Source organism: Centruroides sculpturatus, unplaced genomic scaffold, assembly GCF_000671375.1.
Source record: "Centruroides sculpturatus isolate CEXI.00-Female unplaced genomic scaffold, Cexi_2.0 scaffold1401, whole genome shotgun sequence".
In the NCBI taxonomy this organism is placed as follows: Eukaryota; Metazoa; Arthropoda; class Arachnida; order Scorpiones; family Buthidae; genus Centruroides; species Centruroides sculpturatus.
In genome coordinates this window covers 30,173-48,944 of record NW_019386041.1, presented here as the reverse complement: position 1 = coordinate 48,944, position 18,772 = coordinate 30,173, and the positions used below count along the sequence as shown (strand labels likewise).

The 18,772-nt window shown below is 33.7% G+C and overlaps 1 protein-coding gene across 1 annotated transcript in view; it reads left to right on the top strand.

Moving 5' to 3' along the window:
• LOC111613276 (myotubularin-related protein 2-like) overlaps positions 1-18,772 on the top strand; it is a 73,751-nt gene that overhangs the window by 53,636 nt on the left and 1,343 nt on the right. The window contains exons 12-13 of the mRNA XM_023354625.1: positions 11,502-11,615; positions 15,114-15,293. Coding sequence (XP_023210393.1) covers positions 11,502-11,615; positions 15,114-15,293 — 294 coding nt within the window. The remainder of the gene's footprint in view (positions 1-11,501; positions 11,616-15,113; positions 15,294-18,772) is intronic.

Here is an 18,772-nt window from a genome sequence, read left to right as displayed (position 1 = left end):
AATTTGGTACACAGTTAGGGTACGTCGTGGAAACGCACACTAAGAAGGGATTTTTTTGAAATTTCCCTGCGGGGGAGAGGGAGAGCATTAAGGCTTTAACCAGAAGAATCGCTTCTACTGTACTATCTTAGATGCAATTTTTGGTTTATAACTATGTTTAGTCTTCATTGAGTACTTAGATGTATTAAATTGACAACATTTCAGACATTGTTATAAATATTTTTATATTTCAATTTTTTAACCAATTGTTCGAATCGTTTTAAATTCGAATTTGTTATTGGTTTGATTTATAGAACAATTGTAAACATTCCAGAAAATTGATCAAATTGAAAATAGTTTGTTTGATTCTCAGCAGTAAGTGTTATATAACAATTACTATGGTTGTTGAAATACTGAATATAAATGGTGTTTGCTTGCAAAATCCACACAGGTGAAGTCGCAGATAACAGCTAGTATAAAATAAAGGAAAATAATGTTTATTAAATGATGATAAAATCTTATTTGGCTATTTAATCAAGATAGTTTGGAAAAGGTTTCTAAATAAAGTTTAATAATTTTCAAATTTTTTGCATGGTAAATGAGTGAATATTTTGTTTAAAATTTCATGTTGGCTTGATTTAATTCATCCAAAACTCTTTTTAATACTAAATAAAAACAGATTTTTCTTTTTTGGTTCTTTTTAAAGGTCTGTTTTGGTTTTTATGTGAAAATTGAAACCACGGTTGTCCTTACTTCAAGTGCATAACTATTTAAGTAGGCAGCAATGTACAGAATGACTGATTAGAAATAAAGCAAATAATATTTCATTTTCAGTTTTAAAAACAGGGTTTTTTGCAATTTAGAAAATATTCCCAATTAGTGTCCATAGTTAAGATTCTACTCCATTTTATCATAATGTTTTTGTGGCCATTGTCATAACATTAACTTTCTACTGTAAATTTCCCTTGAACCTTATTTGCGCATTCAGACCTATTCTGCATCTCTGTTAATTTAGTCAATATGTTTTTCATAATAAATCTGTCGACTTATATGAATAATGTTATTTTTTCTATAGAAAGTATTTAATCTAAAAATTTCCAAACAAAAAGAATTTCTATTTCACATTATAAACATAATTAAGAACATATCAGTTTCTGTTGTAATTATATGATAGTTAAATGTTCACTAGGTTATAACAATAAGAATAATCCAATTATGAAAAAAAACTTTCATTCTGTATGGTTGAACTATTTGTGTTGAACTTTTCCCTTCTGAGTCTAAACCAATAACTTTTTCATTTTATTTTCTAAATTTACACTTCTGTTTTATAACCTAAGTTTTGTACTAAACTTAATTTTCTGCACAAAACAGGAACAAATGACTCTGTGTTTAAATATTAGAAAGAAAAAACTCAAAACTATTGAAGGAGTGACAACTACTGAAATTTAATAGATTAAATACAGTCTATTACATAGTCATAACTCTTTCAATAGTTTTGAGATTTTTCTTTCTAATTCTTAACTTTCAGCACAAATAATTTTAATGTTTTCACGATACTTACAAAATCAAAACTATAACAGAATTAAATGGTGTCTGTTGTCATGTGTGAAAATCTAGACAGTTGGTAAAAGTTATTACAGTATACAGTGGATGATCGGTTAACAAACAGTTTGGACTACGGACAAATCAGACAACAAACATTTTTGCAACAGATTTTTATGTTTGGACAACAAACACCTCACAGAACAAACACGAGAAGAAGCGACGTAAAATAATAAATATCGATTAGTCTTCCCTTGTCTCCAGATAACAATTTGAAACCTTTTGGAATGCAGGAGACATTGACACTCAACCCATTATAGTATCCCTCTGAACTTTGAAACTCTCCCTTGTAATTCCAGCTTTTTGTTTAACTTTCTGACAGAATTTTTTTATAGTCTTCACAACACTGTTGGGCAGGCACTATTTTAAAAATTCACCAGAAATCAAATTATCATTACGTTCATATGAAAAAAATCATGTACATTTATTAACAACTTTAGTTTTAAATACGATATTTTTCAATACATTTTATTAGAAAAATTTATAAGAAAAAAAATATATATATATCAGAACTGACATTTAAACTTGATTATTTTTTAACTTGTCAAAATGAATGTTGTCTCATTACCTAGTTTTTCTGCTGCCACTGAGCCAGAAAGACATAGAATATCGTTTTGTACAACTCTATATAACATTTATGCATGTACGTTTATTTGTTGTGAAATTATTGCACATTATATCAAACATTTGTTTGAAATTAAAACTTCATTCTGCTATGAACTAAAATAATAAACTAATATACTGTATTTACTTCATATCAAACAAGAATATAAATTTTTGTTATAAACATATGATTACCAGTAGTAATACATGTAACATTTGCTGATATTTTAGATAAAAATAAATAATATATAAAATGTCAGAACTGAAGGTCACAACTTAAATATTTATAACATGTTAACCTATTATAGGTGAATAAACTTATTATAACATGAATGAACTTATCATGCTAAAAATGAAATAAAAAATTATCAGGAAAAAATGAATTTAGGAAAAAAGTATTAATTAAAAGTTTTTAAGTCAACAAAGCACTGCATGGACAAAAATATGTGAAACAGACAATAGACAAGATGCTGCCGTCAAGTGCTGACATCTGTTGTTGATAAATTTTATAAAAATCGATTTTTTACTAGGTGCCAATGAATCGGTACCCTTGTGGTTTTGCTTAAAATGCTTAACAATTGCTTAATAATAATCCTTTCTTTCCGAGGGTACCGATCAATTGGTACCCTCGGAAAGAAGGGGTTAAGTTTTTTCATCGGTTTTTATTTTCAAAAGGTATAATAGCCAAGGTTGAGAGTGGGCAGATGTCTTATGTCACTAGGCAGTATGGATTGAACGGGTCTACAGTAAGCACAATCTTATGTAAGAAAGTTATAATCAAGAAGACTCAAGCAACTAAAGGAGTAACAAAAATCACATCTGAGAAACAAAGAACATCAAAGAGCTCATAATGGAACCTGAAACTGATCTGACAAAGAAGAATGCCAAGAACTTTTGAATGTAAAACATCAAGAAACTCAGTGAGATGTGTTTCCTTCTGAAAAAGGGGAGTAGTGCTGACATCTGCTATCTAAGTCTTTTGAAGAAGTGAGAGGATGTCAGAACAATGTTCTTAGAATGGCATCCAAACCAGGTTGAGGTTAATAGGCTTAGGAATCTCTACAACCACAATACTATTAATTGCTTCCAATAAATCTTGAAGAAAAGAGAAAAGCAATCAACATTGGACAGATTCTTTAATGCCCTACAAACAAAAAACGTGACTGATAAAAATGCAAGACTATATATATGTACTAGAAGATGAGCCCAGCATTTCTCGGTTAAAAAGTAACGACAGCAAAGATTAAGATTATTAGATTATAGCCGATCTTACTCATTTTCACTGGGTGCAGTTAGGTTCCCCTCTACTGAGACTGATTAGAGAATTTTTAGATGTGTCTAAAAATATGTTTGATTTCCTGCAAAAATCCAAAAAACTGTATCTAAAATAGTACAGTAGAAGCCGAGTTCTTCAGGATAATCCTTAATACAGGTATTCCTCATACAACACAGTTTCACCCTAACATGATTCTAAAGTTTGGAAAATTCTCCTTACAAAATTTCAGTTTTTAAGTGTAAACTCCATTATTTGATTTATTTGTTTATTCAAATAATCATTGTGTCATCTCAAAATTTGCCCACAGATTTTAGAGTATTGAAATTTTCAATTTATCTTCTGTCTTTCATTAGGTTTACTTTAATGAAAACTGAGAGTAGCATTTTTTTTTCCTTCCTTTTCCTAGCTTTCCTATCAACTGGGTGCATTGTTGTTTTAATAAATATATGCCTTTAAGACTGTCACTGTGTTTTCTTTTTATAGATTAATCTTTATAGTTTGTATATTTTATTTAAACGTAAGTGATATTAAACTTTTAACCATAGGTAAGTAATTATTTGTAAAAATGACAATGAAATATGACAGTATCTCTGTAATCGAACCATTCCCAACTCAAACGATTTGGTATTCGAACACAAATTCTGGATGAAAATCACTGTCCTTTGATGAACAAATGTGACCCACTAGAACAAATTTTTGATTAATAACATATTTTTATTTTGGTCATACGTTTATTTTTACCATAACAAATTTTATGGTAAAAATAAAAAAATGAAGATAATGATATTTCTGATCAATATCAACAAAAAACTCAGATGATGACGATATTTTGTAGAAAGAAAACACCCTGGTTTAACTAAAACTAATATTAACATGTAATACATTACTTTTAATTGTGATTGTTAGTTAATTATCGATTGCTTTAATAAATATATGTCTGTTAGTAATGGAAAAGAATAGTACACTTTTGTTAACTTTTAGAACCTAACCCTGTTTTGCACTAGTTCTTTGTTTTGTATAGCACAGATTCATGTAACATGACAGTTTTTCAGAATGTAACTAGTATGTTATATGAGGGATACCTGTATTTTATAAAAGATATTGAAAATTTATTTAATTCTTAATTGGATAAGCTTTGTTTTTAATTATATCATGTACTAGCTGTTAACCATGACTTTGCACGTGTGGATTTTGCAAGCAAACCCCATTTATATTCAGTATTTCAACAACCATAGTAATTGCATGAAGGGGTACGCGCAGCAATCTAAAATTGGTCGATTTAAAATTTAAATGCATGAGATGAAGCAATCAAAAAAAATAATGATGTCGAATGCACAAATTCATTTATTTATAACTAAAAATATTCTCAAAATTTCATTTAAAAAAAAATGCATTTGTGACAATATCTAAATGAAATTCTTACGCAAGAAACAAAAATTGTACAATTAACACAATTTGTGTTAATTGTACAATTAACACAATTTGTGTTAATTGTACAATTATCATTATTATCATGTCAGCAAAGCAGCAATAAAATATTTCTTACCATTTTGCACAACATACCCCTGCAAGAGCGGATTTTTGGCCACGACAAACATTAAAACTAAACATCATCACAGACTTCAACTCGAAGATTACTTGAGACTGAAGCTGACCAAAAAGCAACCAGATTTTACAAAGTTGTGCAAAGAAAATCATGCACATTTGTTGCATTAAAATTAAATAACCTTATGTTATTTTCATTATTATTAGAATTGTATTTTAAAGGTAATAAATGTAAAAAAAAAACTTATTCTATTTATCACAAGCTGTCTACCCACAGCTTCGCTCACATTATATCAAATTTTCTTGTGGGGAGTAAGATATTTTCTCGCAGTAAAATGTAGCCTATGTCCATCTCCAATGTGTAAGCTATCTCTGTGCCAAATTTTATTAAAACCTGTTCAGCGGATTAGACATGAAAAGGACAGACAGACAGGCAGAATTACCTTCAAATTTATAATATTAGTATGGATTAATATGAATTTCTGCTATAAGGGATACGTGAATTTGAGCTCTTTCTTGAAGTGGTACGCAGGAAAAACTAATTGGGAACCACTGATTTAGATTATTCATGATTTTGAATTAGCTAACATCTGATAACCTTAGGTACAATTTTGAACCAAATTTTTTCAATTTTTCTTCTAACTCCCTTAATATTGAAGTCTTTTCTTCCATTAATCTTTATTTTATCATCCCCCATAGATTATAAGATTTAAGTCTGGTAAATTGATATTATTGTCTGTAAACCAAGTTTGGGTTGACTTCATTGCATGAGCGGGTGTGAGACCTGGTTGGAAAATAACATTGTCTGAATGAAATTCTTTCATGAGAGGAGCAAGAAGTATTCTAGCAACTCTTGATACTTTGAGGAAGTTAAGATACCTTTAATAGTTATCATTTGGCCTATACATGCAGACATGCATACCATATCATTACTAGTGTTGCAACGAATAGTATATTCGGCCAGGAGCGTGGCCGAATAGCCGAATATTCAACCAAACTATTCTGCTCGATTAATGTACGTATGAAAATTGGTGCGCAAACTGCATTATGGTAAGGACCCTGCTCTCTATTGGCCTGCTGTCACTACGCTTCGCCAATCGCGTTAATTCTTGACAGTTGTAGCGGACAGACAAGAACGTCATGGCAATATGTGATAAATGATTATATCAAACGTGGATAACAATGAAATGACCTACACGTGTAAATAACAGAAAAAGAAGAGAGAAGGACCGCGAAGTGAAAATGTGAAAATAAATATGAAATTGAGTTGATAACATAATCGAACAAGTCGAGGCAGCTTATTGGCGCAAAATTCGCTGGCCATCAGTGCCAAACAATTGTTGTCATAGACTTCGGTAACCTAAATGCTTGTAATGATACGGCCCTAGGCCAGGGGTCGGCAACCTTTTGAGTCGGAAGAGCCAAAAATTACAATTTACAAAATTTCAGTTTTTAAAGAGCCACAAAATTTTTTCTTGCCAACAATAAATAGTACTCGCATAAATAAAGTTTTTGATAAAAAAAAACTAATCTATTTATTCAGAATTGTCTTGCGTCGAAAGCGAATTAAACCTCATAGAAACATCCGACGACGGCGTCATTCGAGAGCTTCCGACAGACTGACGACAGTGACGACGCGTGTCACGGGGGAGGGGTGTGATGAAAAGCGAGTACAAGTGGCTGAGAGATAGAATTGGTGCCGAATCCTCGTTAATCGATTCAGAACGATTTTTAAATGTTTTTTTTTTATAAAGTAAATAATATTTGCGTATGGAACTAAAGAGCCGCAGCTTCACATCCAAAGAGCCGCATGTGGCTCGCAAGCCGCAGGTTGCCGACCCCTGCCCTAGGCTTATGCCTGTGCACACACAAGCCTAGGGCCATTTGGGCTACCAAGCTGTCTCGAATTTGTGAAATTGTAACTGTGACTTATACCGACATTCTATTTGTCTCTCTTCTCCGTTATCACCAGGCTATTAGTCAAGTAATTGTAAAATGGGAAATCTATGATGGAAAAGTGATGAATCGAAAGTATCGTGAGCGCTTATTATATGGACTAGAGCGATAGAGGAAAGAGAAAGGGAAGAGAGCTTAAAAAGAAGGATAGGCAGGGTCAGACCTCAGATGTGTGATGATTCTCGAACGAATAGGTGTGTATGTGTGCTGATCTTTGTAATTATAAATTGTGAATATGTGTGACTAATATTATTTTCTTTTTTATTTTGTGCATGTTATAAGTTATAAATAAATATAAACAAACAACACTAACCTTATAACATTAAATCTAAATACCAAAATGATTAATTTACTGTGTTTTTGTTATTTCTTACTCCTGTTTTTAGGTATTCGGTATTCGGCCGAATAGCGGAAAATAGGCCAAATACCGAATAGTAACCGAATATTCATTACATCACTAATCATTGCATTTCCTGGATATTTGACACATTGCTTTAGTGTGGATGGATGAAAGATTTGTTTGGTTTTTCACAAACGTACACCCTGATCACCATAAGATACTCGAAACCTTGATTTGTCACTAAAAATAATCTTATTCCAATTTTTGGAGGTCCAATTAATATAATGTTTATATTACTGAAACAAGTTTAGTGTTTTTTTTTTTTTTCTAGACTCCGTGAAGTGAAGTGTGTGAACTGTTGTACCGTGGGACTCATTTACATTCTCGTTTTTCTGTATAGAACAATAATATCTGCTTGATTTAAAACAATTTTTTTTTTCTTACTATTTCCTTTCATTTATGTTCATCTCTCAAAATTCTTGAGCATTTTCTTCCACAGTTTAGACAATTATTTAAGAATTTTCTTTCCCAAATTCATTTGTTTTAAGATGTTTGATACTGTGTATTGTAAACAATTAATTATTTTTGCAATTCCAATTGAGATTTACCGTCATTTTGTAAAATTTGGATTGTTTTTCTCGTTCCAGATGATAAGTCTCACTCGCTTCTCATTGTGATGTAAATCACAAATTTTACAACAAAGGTGTCAGATCATCTTAAACAATATATCTGTGTAACAAAAAGTAATTCTAAAAATAAGTATTTTAAATATTTCAATTTTTTGAATTTCTTAAAACGATGAATTTTTAAAATCTACTTAGCATTTTCACATACAGTTTTGTTTTTGAAATACAGTGGTACCTCAGGATACGAAATTAATCCGTTCTGAAACTGAGATCGTATCATGAAAATGTCGTAAGGTGAATCATTTTTTCCCATATGATTACATGTAAAACCAAATAATTCGTTCTAACACGAAAAACACACTCAAATTAAAGCTAAGTAGTACATTAAAAAAAAGAAAAACACTGATTATGAAAAATATAGTACATTAAAAAAAAGGAAAACACTGAAAAATGCGTTTTGTAGTTGTAAATGTATAAATAACCATAATAGATTAATAATTGATTTTTAAAAAATGTAGTTTTATTTGCACTTTACTTTTGAGGATAGACGACGGTGGAGGTGTAAACTGGTAGTGGTGGAGAGGGAGAAGGGATATGATACTAAAACTTAACTTACATAACATAATGTAACAATAACTTAAAAATAACTTAGAAAAGATGAAAAAAATTAGTGTTGTTTTTTATATTTTTTTGTTTTAATTTTTATTTGCTACTTTTTGCTTTTTTTCCTTCACTTCCACCAGAACTTTCACTGGCTAGAGGTCGCTCAGTAAAATATCTATGCAAAGAGGTTTGGCTTTGCCTACTTTTTAAAATGTTTCTAAAATGACTTAGGCAAATGTCATAACTCCGAGCGGCAATACGGCCAGTGTGAACTTTTCGGGATGTTTCTTTTCAATAAAATCGGTCACTTTCTGATAATACCTCGAGATTTCCTTTATCGAGCGAGATCCTTCCACCACGAAGCAAACGCGGGACTGAGACCGGTGAACAGAAGTGAATAAAAAATGGCGCTGCGAACTAATGTAACGTCGTATGGTGAGTTTTTGTTCGTATCGTGGAGCAAAAATATGTTTGAATTTCATGTCGTATCCTGAAAATTTCGTATGCTGGGGCGTTCGTATCCTGAGGTACCACTGTACAGTCAATAACAGGTTAATTAGATGCTTAGTGAATTATTAGCAGATAGGACTTAAAATTTTATAATTTTAACATTGAAAGTTAGAAAAGACTGGAATTGTAAGATTATGATAATTTTTTGATTCAGAGTGGTACATTTCATTATTTGTTGTTAATGAAGTTTTCAGATAAATCCTGGACCAGATATGTGGATTTTTTTTCTCCTGGTGAAGAAAGCAAGAGCCCTTAGAAAGATGAGAGCAATAAATGCTAGAGTTTCCAGACCAATGATTCAAGAAGTCACAAAACGTTTGCTGCTATTTCAAAATCTTCAATTTTCATGCATCTAATAGGTGACCTTAAAAATTCAAATCAAAATATGAAATTTCTCATAAAGTATTGTCCATAAGAATTTCAAATGAAATTCTTATGAGTCATGAAAAAATTCAAATAGAAATTTCCAGAATTTGCAAAATGATTCAATTAAAAAGAAATTTTTTATGCCAACAAGTGTGACCCTCTTTTAAAGCAATGCTAGACTGGAGTTTAGCTCTGAAAAGGAAAGATGTAAAAATGGAAAAATGTTGAAAGAACATGTAATTGTCCTCTTGGGTGCAAGTACAATTGATGAAAAATTTCAACTTTAGTTACTGGAAAATCTGTAAAGCCATATTCCTTCAGAAACAAAGCATGAAGATTGCTTTTGATGGAGGGGTAGCTCTAATGAAGAGTCTAATGGAGTGCTTTGTGTTTTGTGCAGAAGTAAAGCATGCACTATTAAAACTGAAAACATTTGCTGTATACAAATGCCTTTCTATGTTGACTGGTATTTTGACAATGGAGGACAAAAGCATGCTTTCAGCAGAAAAAGACAGACAACAATCTTGTACTTTTCTGTCCAATCAACTTGTATTTGTATCTAGTTGAATTTGTAGTCTTTTGTGTTTTCTTTTTCTTTATGAACAGTACTGGATAGTTTCCCCGTCATATTTGATGGAAACAAGTAGTTAATGGTTCAGCCTTTTGTCCCGGTTGAGTCAGTCAGAATCCCATTATTCGTATCTTAACATTCCAAGGGAAAACGAATGAAATGTATTTATCCTACTCCTTCCCCTAGTTAATATATTATGTCTCCAACGAATACTACTTGCTTGTCAAACCAACTGAGACAACATGGCAGAGCATAATGGTATGGTTTTTTATCTAGGATACAAATGGCAGAAGTATCTATGCTTCTGCCATTTGCACCCAGATACAAAACAATACAAAAATTCTATAGGCTTGAAAAAAGGTTTCCTTGCTGTCTTTTCTGAATAGTAGATACCTTAATATTCTTTGTTTCTTGAATAAGATCAGGCAAAAACAGCTAAATAAAAAATTACGATGCAGAATGATACAAAGTAGTGTCATCTGGTCAACAATCTTGCTTTCAATACTATAATTGTTAGTATTAATGTTATTAATATTATTTTCTTCTATTATTCATTAATACTAATAATAATCATCATCATAAATAATAAATATTACATTATGTTATTTTTTAATATGTTATGAAGAATGTGTTATCTTTTGAGAAAAACGACAACAAACAATTAAGCAAATAGACTTTGGTTATTATATTAATAACTGTAAATTTGAATTGCAGCACTATATCTTCTATAATCAATGAAAAGATGTTAGTTATGACATCATATTTTTTCAAAATAATTGGCATGCCACATAAAAATGGGGAAAACCATTATGCCAGAAACCTTGGGGTTATTGGCCTGCCAGTTAACTTGTGACTAAAATATAAAATTAATCAGATCTAACAAAACTAGTTGTTAATTAAACGTTAAAGAAAACATTCTTCTGAGTACAATAAAATAATAACATTGTAATTTGACTGACTTAAAATTAGGAAGAGAATTTTCATTTACAACACGATGACTTATTGACATCAGTAATAGTAGTAGTAGTTAGTGTGGGGCTACACTGACCATCTACCCTGACCTTAAAAATAACACCTTCCTCTCAAATTTCACACAAAGGGGATGTTAATAAGTGTAAGCTGTGATAATTTACCAGGTTTTTAAATTTAATATATTTCTTTTTGAATCAAATAACAATAAAATGCATATTTACCATATTTCAACCACAGGTCCAGTCTCTTAGGCAGTCAACATAGAGCGATTTTACTATAGGTTTATGTCAGTAATTATATGTACAGAATTATGATGTCACATGAACTGTTTTGTCAGTTTGAAGGCAAAATAAATATTTAAAGTAAATCCAATAAGAAGTTAAACTTTCATGTATTTAAATTATTTCTGATAAAACATACTGTTGCATAGATTAAAAACTTTATCTATTACCTGCAATTTAATTTATTAAAATAATTGAATGCAAAGTATGAAAAATACAGTTGCTAGTTGTTTTGTTGACTTTTAAATAGTGTATATATTCAATTTTTCAGTTTCCCAACGCATTTGAATTTAACGAGCATTTTCTGATTACAATATTGGATCATTTATATAGTTGTCTTTTTGGAACGTTCCTTTATAATTCAGAACGTGAAAGAATGAAAGAGGTAAGTCTTATTTGATTAAATAAGTTTTGTAAAATAATTCAAAATGAGTTATGTTAGATTTTTTATTTATTTAAAGGAAGTAGCATTGATCAATATCAAAGACAATAAACAATTAGTACATATTTTCAAGCTGAGTGTAAAGTTCAAATAATTTCAAAATCAGCCTCAATTGAGTTAATTTTTACATATACACTGAGTGGCCAAAAAATTAGAGATGCCCTCTAATAACAAGTTGGTCCACCTTTAACTCTGATCACATCACAGCCGATATTATTCTTGGCATGGACTCGACAAATTGCTGAGGAATGTTGGCCCATGCTGACATAATGGCAGCTCTAAAGTTGGGTCAGATTGGATGGTGGCGTTTCCAAACTTTGAAGTGATCTTTTGACTTCATCCCGGCAATGATGTTGAGGTAAGCTGTGCTATTCAGAGATGTGTCCACAAATATCAAGGGACTCAGTGTACTCCAGGAAAACATTCCCCACACCATAATTCCACTGTCACCAGTCTGAAGAGTTGTCATTTGGTAGGAGGGGGTCCATGAATTTGTGCTGTTTTGCACCATATTCTTATCCTGCCATCTGTATGATGGAGCAGGAAACGAGATTCATCGGACCAGGATCTTTTTTCCAATCCTCAAGTGACCAGTTTTGTCATTCCTGGGCCCACAATAGGTGCCTTTTTCCTATTTTTCTATCATATCAAAGGCACTCTTGATGGTCTCCTGCAGCTAAAGCCCATCCTTTGCTAAGTCCTTGTTGTGCATTGGGATATGCTTTGTGATACACTTACATTGAATTCAGCTGTAATTTGTTGTGTTGTTTCCCTTCTGTTGCTGCAGACTATGCGTGCTAATCATCTTTCAACTCTCTTGTTCACCAGCCTTTTTCAACCAGAATTGTACTTATTGCTTGAAGTTTTTTTCTCAATTGCCACTATCTAAACACCCAAGAAAATCTTAAAAGAATCATTTCAGAGATGCTGGCACCAGCTCTTCTTGCGCTGATGATCATCCCTCATTCAAAGTCACTTAAATCTTTCATCTTACCCATTTTGACATTAAATTCCTTGATAACTATGTCATCTGAAGCTGAGCGTTCCTTATATAAGCAACTCTGCATTGTTACATCACTCTACGTCACTGTTGGACTGGTATACTTTCAAATAAGGAGTGTTTCAAATTTTTTGGCCACTCAGTGTATAATAAATACAAATATAAACATCTAAACCTTATAGTTACATATTAAAGCCAAATAATTGCTGAATTATATTTGACTATATCAGTACTACTATTGTTAATTAAATGCTAAATAATTTGGCACTAGATGCAGGCATTAGGTGCCATCTCTTGCTAAATTTAATAAATATAATAAATTATTTAGAAGGTTCTGGAAAGCATAGATTCTGAGTCATCACCAGCTGATGCCGTAAGTAACTGAATATAATTATATTCAAATTAATAAGTTCTGGAAGCGAGGATTGGGCAAAGGCTCTGGTAGCTTAACTGGCAGCACAATTGCTTGATAAGTGGGTAAGTTGGACTTGCAGGTTCAAGTCCCACTTTGGGCCAATTCTTTTCTAGAACTTTCTAAATTACTTATTAAAATATTAATTTAATTATAATTTTTAAATTTAGTAAGAGATGGTGCCAAATTACTTAGCATTTATTTAATAATAATAGTAGTAGTAACATAGTCTAATATAATCTTGCAATAGTTTGGCTTTAATGTACAGTAAGACTTATTACAATACAGAAGAACAGTAAAATCATCAAGCATTACACAGCTTGATTACAATATAAGAAAAACAAAATTTTCCATTTTGGAATATGTAACTGCTCTAAGTTTAGCTGAGGATGGCTTCAAGAAAGCCAAAAATATTTCTGGATAAAAATATTTTTTGATTGTCTTGTTCATTAATTTTGATGTGTTTGTGTACTGTTTGTCTCAAAGGCACTTTTTATAAATTCCATTGGTGCAGCATTAAAATGAAAAGCTATTTTACGACTTCAATTGCTGTTTTGAATTTCATTTACAATTGGTGTATCTATAATATCAATTTATTCAATTTTAGACTGTAAAATCCCAAAAAAGAAGATACAGCAGATGATTGCTTGTTGACTCCTTTTGCCGGAAATGTAAAGCAGTTTGACTGCTCATGTGTGATATTAATAGAGCACCGACTGTAGTAAATCAGCAGGTGTAACAAAGCCATGTGGATGAGCTTTCTCATCTTTTCATCGAGGACAGATTGTAACTGCAAGAAAGACTGAATACTCCATTTTTGAATATCTCCAGGCAAGAGTCTATTAGGAATATCAGAATTACAGATGATCAGTCTATATGTTGATTCTGAATGCACACATATGGTTACAGATTGGAATTGCCAATGGCTTTCCAGGCTTGTAACTATCAAATGGCAATAAACATTGAGGCAAATTATATTTTGTTTTAATGCCAGCTCCTATTGACTCGTTGATAAAATTCCATTTCATTCGTGTTTTTCATTAAAAGATTTGTATGGTGCCTTAGTTATTTTGCTTCAGGATATGTAGCCCTTTTGGGCCCTAATACTTTTCTGATCAGGCCTGCAAACTATATTCCATGGGATTCTATAGTTGTACCATTGCTCTAACTACATCTGTACCATTGCTCTAATCCAGGTTTTGTGCATTGTACCTTGCATGGTGAGTTGTCAATGTGCTTGAAACAACTGAAAATGGGTTCCAAGTATGTATATGGAAGAGACTGCATGAAGCCATTGCTTCTTTGTGCATGCAGGAGTGTTACAGGCTAGTGGAGGATTTGTGCTGGTGTGGGGTTTGTTCTGTTGCTCTTAAGATGGACTACTACTTAATGTGGAGTCTGAGAAGTTCCTGTTACACAAAAATATTATTGCTGACCATCTCTGCCCCCTTTACGTGCCACCTACTTATTGATAGAACATAAAGAGGTACAGATATATATTTCTGGTGGAGATGTGGATCAGCACTGTCATGCTGACAACTTTTCATGCATGGATGACATGGGACTGGTTCAAGGAACATTTCAATGACTTACTGATACTTCTGTGGCTCTACACTTATCAGATTTCAACTAAATCAAACACTTTGGGACACCACTCGGCCTACTCTCAACGACTCTACGTCATCTCCAATTGACAGGGTAGAATTATGGACTGGCATCCAACGTGCCCAGACAACCATACTCTCACCCTAATTCTGACACCTCATTGACCCCCATCCCATGCACATAGGCCATTATTAGCTAAAAAGGCAGAGCTACACATTATTAGTCTGCTGTCTTGTTTCATGTAGTTTGATGCTTATTTATTGCAATAATGTCAGTGAGGAGTCAAAATTTCTCAGACATTATTGCAATTCTCACTTTCAATAAAATTATTTTCTAGACATTTTTGTTGAGTTTGTCTTTCATATTGCATTAAATATATTTTTCCAGTAAAGTTTGTTTTATTCAAATTGTTTTATTTTTGTAGGACGTAAAAAATAAAACCATATCGTTATGGTCTTTTATCAACAGTAATTACGAGGATTTTTGTAATCCTCTCTACACGACGTATCATCAGCAACATGTTCTATATCCCGCAACCACCATGAGGCACATTCAGTTATGGAAAGGCTATTATTGTAGATGGAATCCATGCATGAGGCATCAGGTAATTATATAGTTTTTCTGTCATTACTTAATTTAAATAAATGTCAAATTAACCAGAATCCTAATTGCATTATTTAAATAAATGTCAAATTAACCAGAATCCTAATTGACATTTATTTAAATAATGTTAAATAAAGTTAAATAAGTTGTAAGGAGATTAAGGAGGCAATTTAGAAATGGAAGTTGTAAGGAGATTAAGGAGGCAATTTAGAACAGGACCAGGACATTAAAGACGCTTACCAGTGTAGGCATGAACACAACACTTACAAAACCCTTATAAATAAAACAAGGACTGATACTTGGAAGGATTTCTGTACCAACACTTTCTGTGCGGTCGCAACCCCTGATCTGTACCATACTACTTAACTTGTAAGGAAAAACACTAGCTCCATACCCCTCCACAATCCAGCTCCCCAATGGTTGCTACATCAACAACACAGAAGAAACTATTACACACATCCTCATCAGCCTCTACCCTTCAGATGACTCACAGCAGGATGACAATACACAAGTAATCATCCGGAGTTCTACATTCACTCCACCTAATATACTGACCACAACTTCACCTACATTGGGGTTTTGAATGCCATCTGTTTGCTCACTGATAACAAAGCCCCAGGTCTTCATGGCATAACCACTAGGATAATAAAATATGTGTTTGAGGCCAATCCTATAACATTTGTAATTCTCTTCAATATCTGCTTGAACACTGGCCTTTTTCCTACTCAGTGGAAAAAGGCTAGTGTTAAATTGAATGCCAAACCCACCAGCACTAACAATTACAAAAAATACAGGCCGATCTGCCTTCTCCCAACTCTGGGAAAGTGTTAGACGGTCTAATGATTAATAGGATCACATGGAACCTACCCAAGCATAAAGCCCTGCATCAGAATCAGTTCGGCTTCTCTAAAAACAAAGGTACAGTAGATTCCCTCCATCAGGTCATTAACTACATCCACCAAGCTAAACAAAACAGTCAGCCTACAGCAATTATTACTATTAACTTTAGAGGCACCTTCGATCACACCTGGTGGTCTTTTATCCTGCACACATTACATGTTCATCACTGCCCTCAAAATCTTTACAAACTTTTTCAGTCCTATCTTACCAACAGGTAAGATAGGACTGATCTTACCAACAGGTAAGATAGGACTGAAAATGTGCAGGTTTTATACAACACAAAATAACATAGTCTTACCCATCACTTAAGGCTGTCCTGAGAGATCCAGGTCTGGTCCTGGTCTCTGGAACATAGTCTATAACTTTATTTTGCACTTAAATGACACCCTGCCTCCTGGTTGCCGCATACAGGGCTATGCAGATGACGCAATTATCCTAGCTTCACACAGGAACAGTGAACATTTACAGGACATATGAAACAACATTCTCAATAGCATTCACCAGTGGAGTATTAAACATAGGCAACCCATTAACACAGATAAATGCAAAAGCATAATAGTAGGTAGGAATGTGCCACTCCTCAGGAAGCTTACCCTTTGAACAGGTGCTCACGAAATAAAGCAAACAAAGAAAATTAAATATTTAGATGTTATTCTTTACAAGAGACTTAACTTCACACCCCACATCAAATACATCACGGACAAAGCTAAAAAGACGGCCAACGCCCTCATTAGTATTGCTAGGAACACATCGGGTCTTGGCCCTAATGCTACTAAGCTTATTTACAGGGGTGCAATTCAGCCAGCACTCCTCTATGCCATACAGGTCTGGGGCTACGTGACCGCCAAACTCCATAACTGTAAAAAACTGTTATCTGTTCAAAGGATTGCAGCTCTCCACATTTGTAAGACTTATAGGACTGCACTCACTATTGCTCTTTTGGTAATGTCAGGATTGACCCCTATCGACTTAGAAATTAAATGCATTATTTGGCAAGAAAATCTCGTCACCTTACCCTGGCGAGATTATAGCGACTCGGATGTCGACAAAATAATTAGATTAGGTAAGATTTCCTCAGTCTGACCTTGATCGTTGATATCAAAAAATTCACCATCGACAAAAATACCCTCCCAACTTACGATTACCACCCCCTTGCCCCCCGACGTTTACTTCGAAGATCCAGGTGATCATCCCACATTTAGGATTTACACTGACAGTTTCAAGATGGGTGATGATGTGGGTGCCGCTTTTGTAGTCTACTCTGACTTAGGTCACAATTCTTCACAATTATTGCTCCGTCTAGGTATACACTGCTCAATAGCACAGGGAGAAACTCTAGCTATTTATATGAGCTTAATTCACATTAGGCGTAGAAAGGACAACAGACACTACTTACACTATTGCATTTATTCTGACAGTTTGATAGCTTTACATAAGATTGTGAAGTCTGATAGCTGCTTAAAACTTGTCCATATCATACACCAGATTCTTAGACACTTAGACAACATTAGAATAGATTTCCAATGGATCCCGGGTCATGCAGGGTTCTCGGAAACGAGACCGTCAACCGTCTTGCCAAACAAGCTGCAAAGTCTTCAGTCGTTAGTACTTTCAGTTACATTCCTATCTCGTAAATCAACAATCACGTCAAGAAGCAAATCTTCATTCTCTGGCAAGAGAACTGGGACCGCAACACCACTGGTAGGCTCACCTACACTTTCATCCCAAGGTCGACACTACTGCGACTCTTTGCCACTTTTACCCTAGTTACACCCTCACTCTGCTACTTACAGGACAAGGCAAAAATAATAATAATAAAATTTTTGGGGGGTCTTGCTCGTTTGTCTTTGTCAGTCCGTTCATCTCGTCTAGTTTGTCATTGTGTTCATTTGCTTTTCTCGCTGTTTGTCTATCTGTTAAGTAGTTTTAAGATTTGCAATCGCATTTAGTTATATTAGTGTTAAATAGATATCAGTCTTCCTACTAACAACCACTCGGCACTAATTAGTACACTTACTGTTAGCTTTTTGTGGAAGTACTCGGTTATTGGTGTTTGCTACACTCAGGTTTTCTTTTAGACCCTTTGGATGACTACGGCCTTACGGCCTAAAAACTGCACGCCAATATCAAACATATCGGGTACTGTAGCCTTATGTATGCCGTTGTATGCGTATGTAGGGATCCTACCTTTCTCGACTGTCCCTCCCCTTTCCCTTACCCTCTTTTCTGCCAGCTAAACACTTCGTGTACGGCCGACGTTTTTCTTGTATATGGAGGGCCATCACATAGTGTTTGGAGGAGTCGTTTTTATCCCGCCTGCCCTAAGGGTATTCTGCGCCTTGCCGGGTGGCAATCGCCGACTTAAAGTGTGAATGCTTTCCCACTTGTGCCGTCTGCCGTTCAAAACTACAGTAGAGCATCGATTATCCGAACCCCGATTAACCGTCACATCGGTTAACCAATCGTTCTAGTCGGCAAATTCAAATGTCCGCTAGTGACGTGGCGCTACAATATTTGGCTATGTCTTGGCTACTTTAATAGTACTTTTACGTGTTTTAGCTGGCAACACTGGCTCGACCA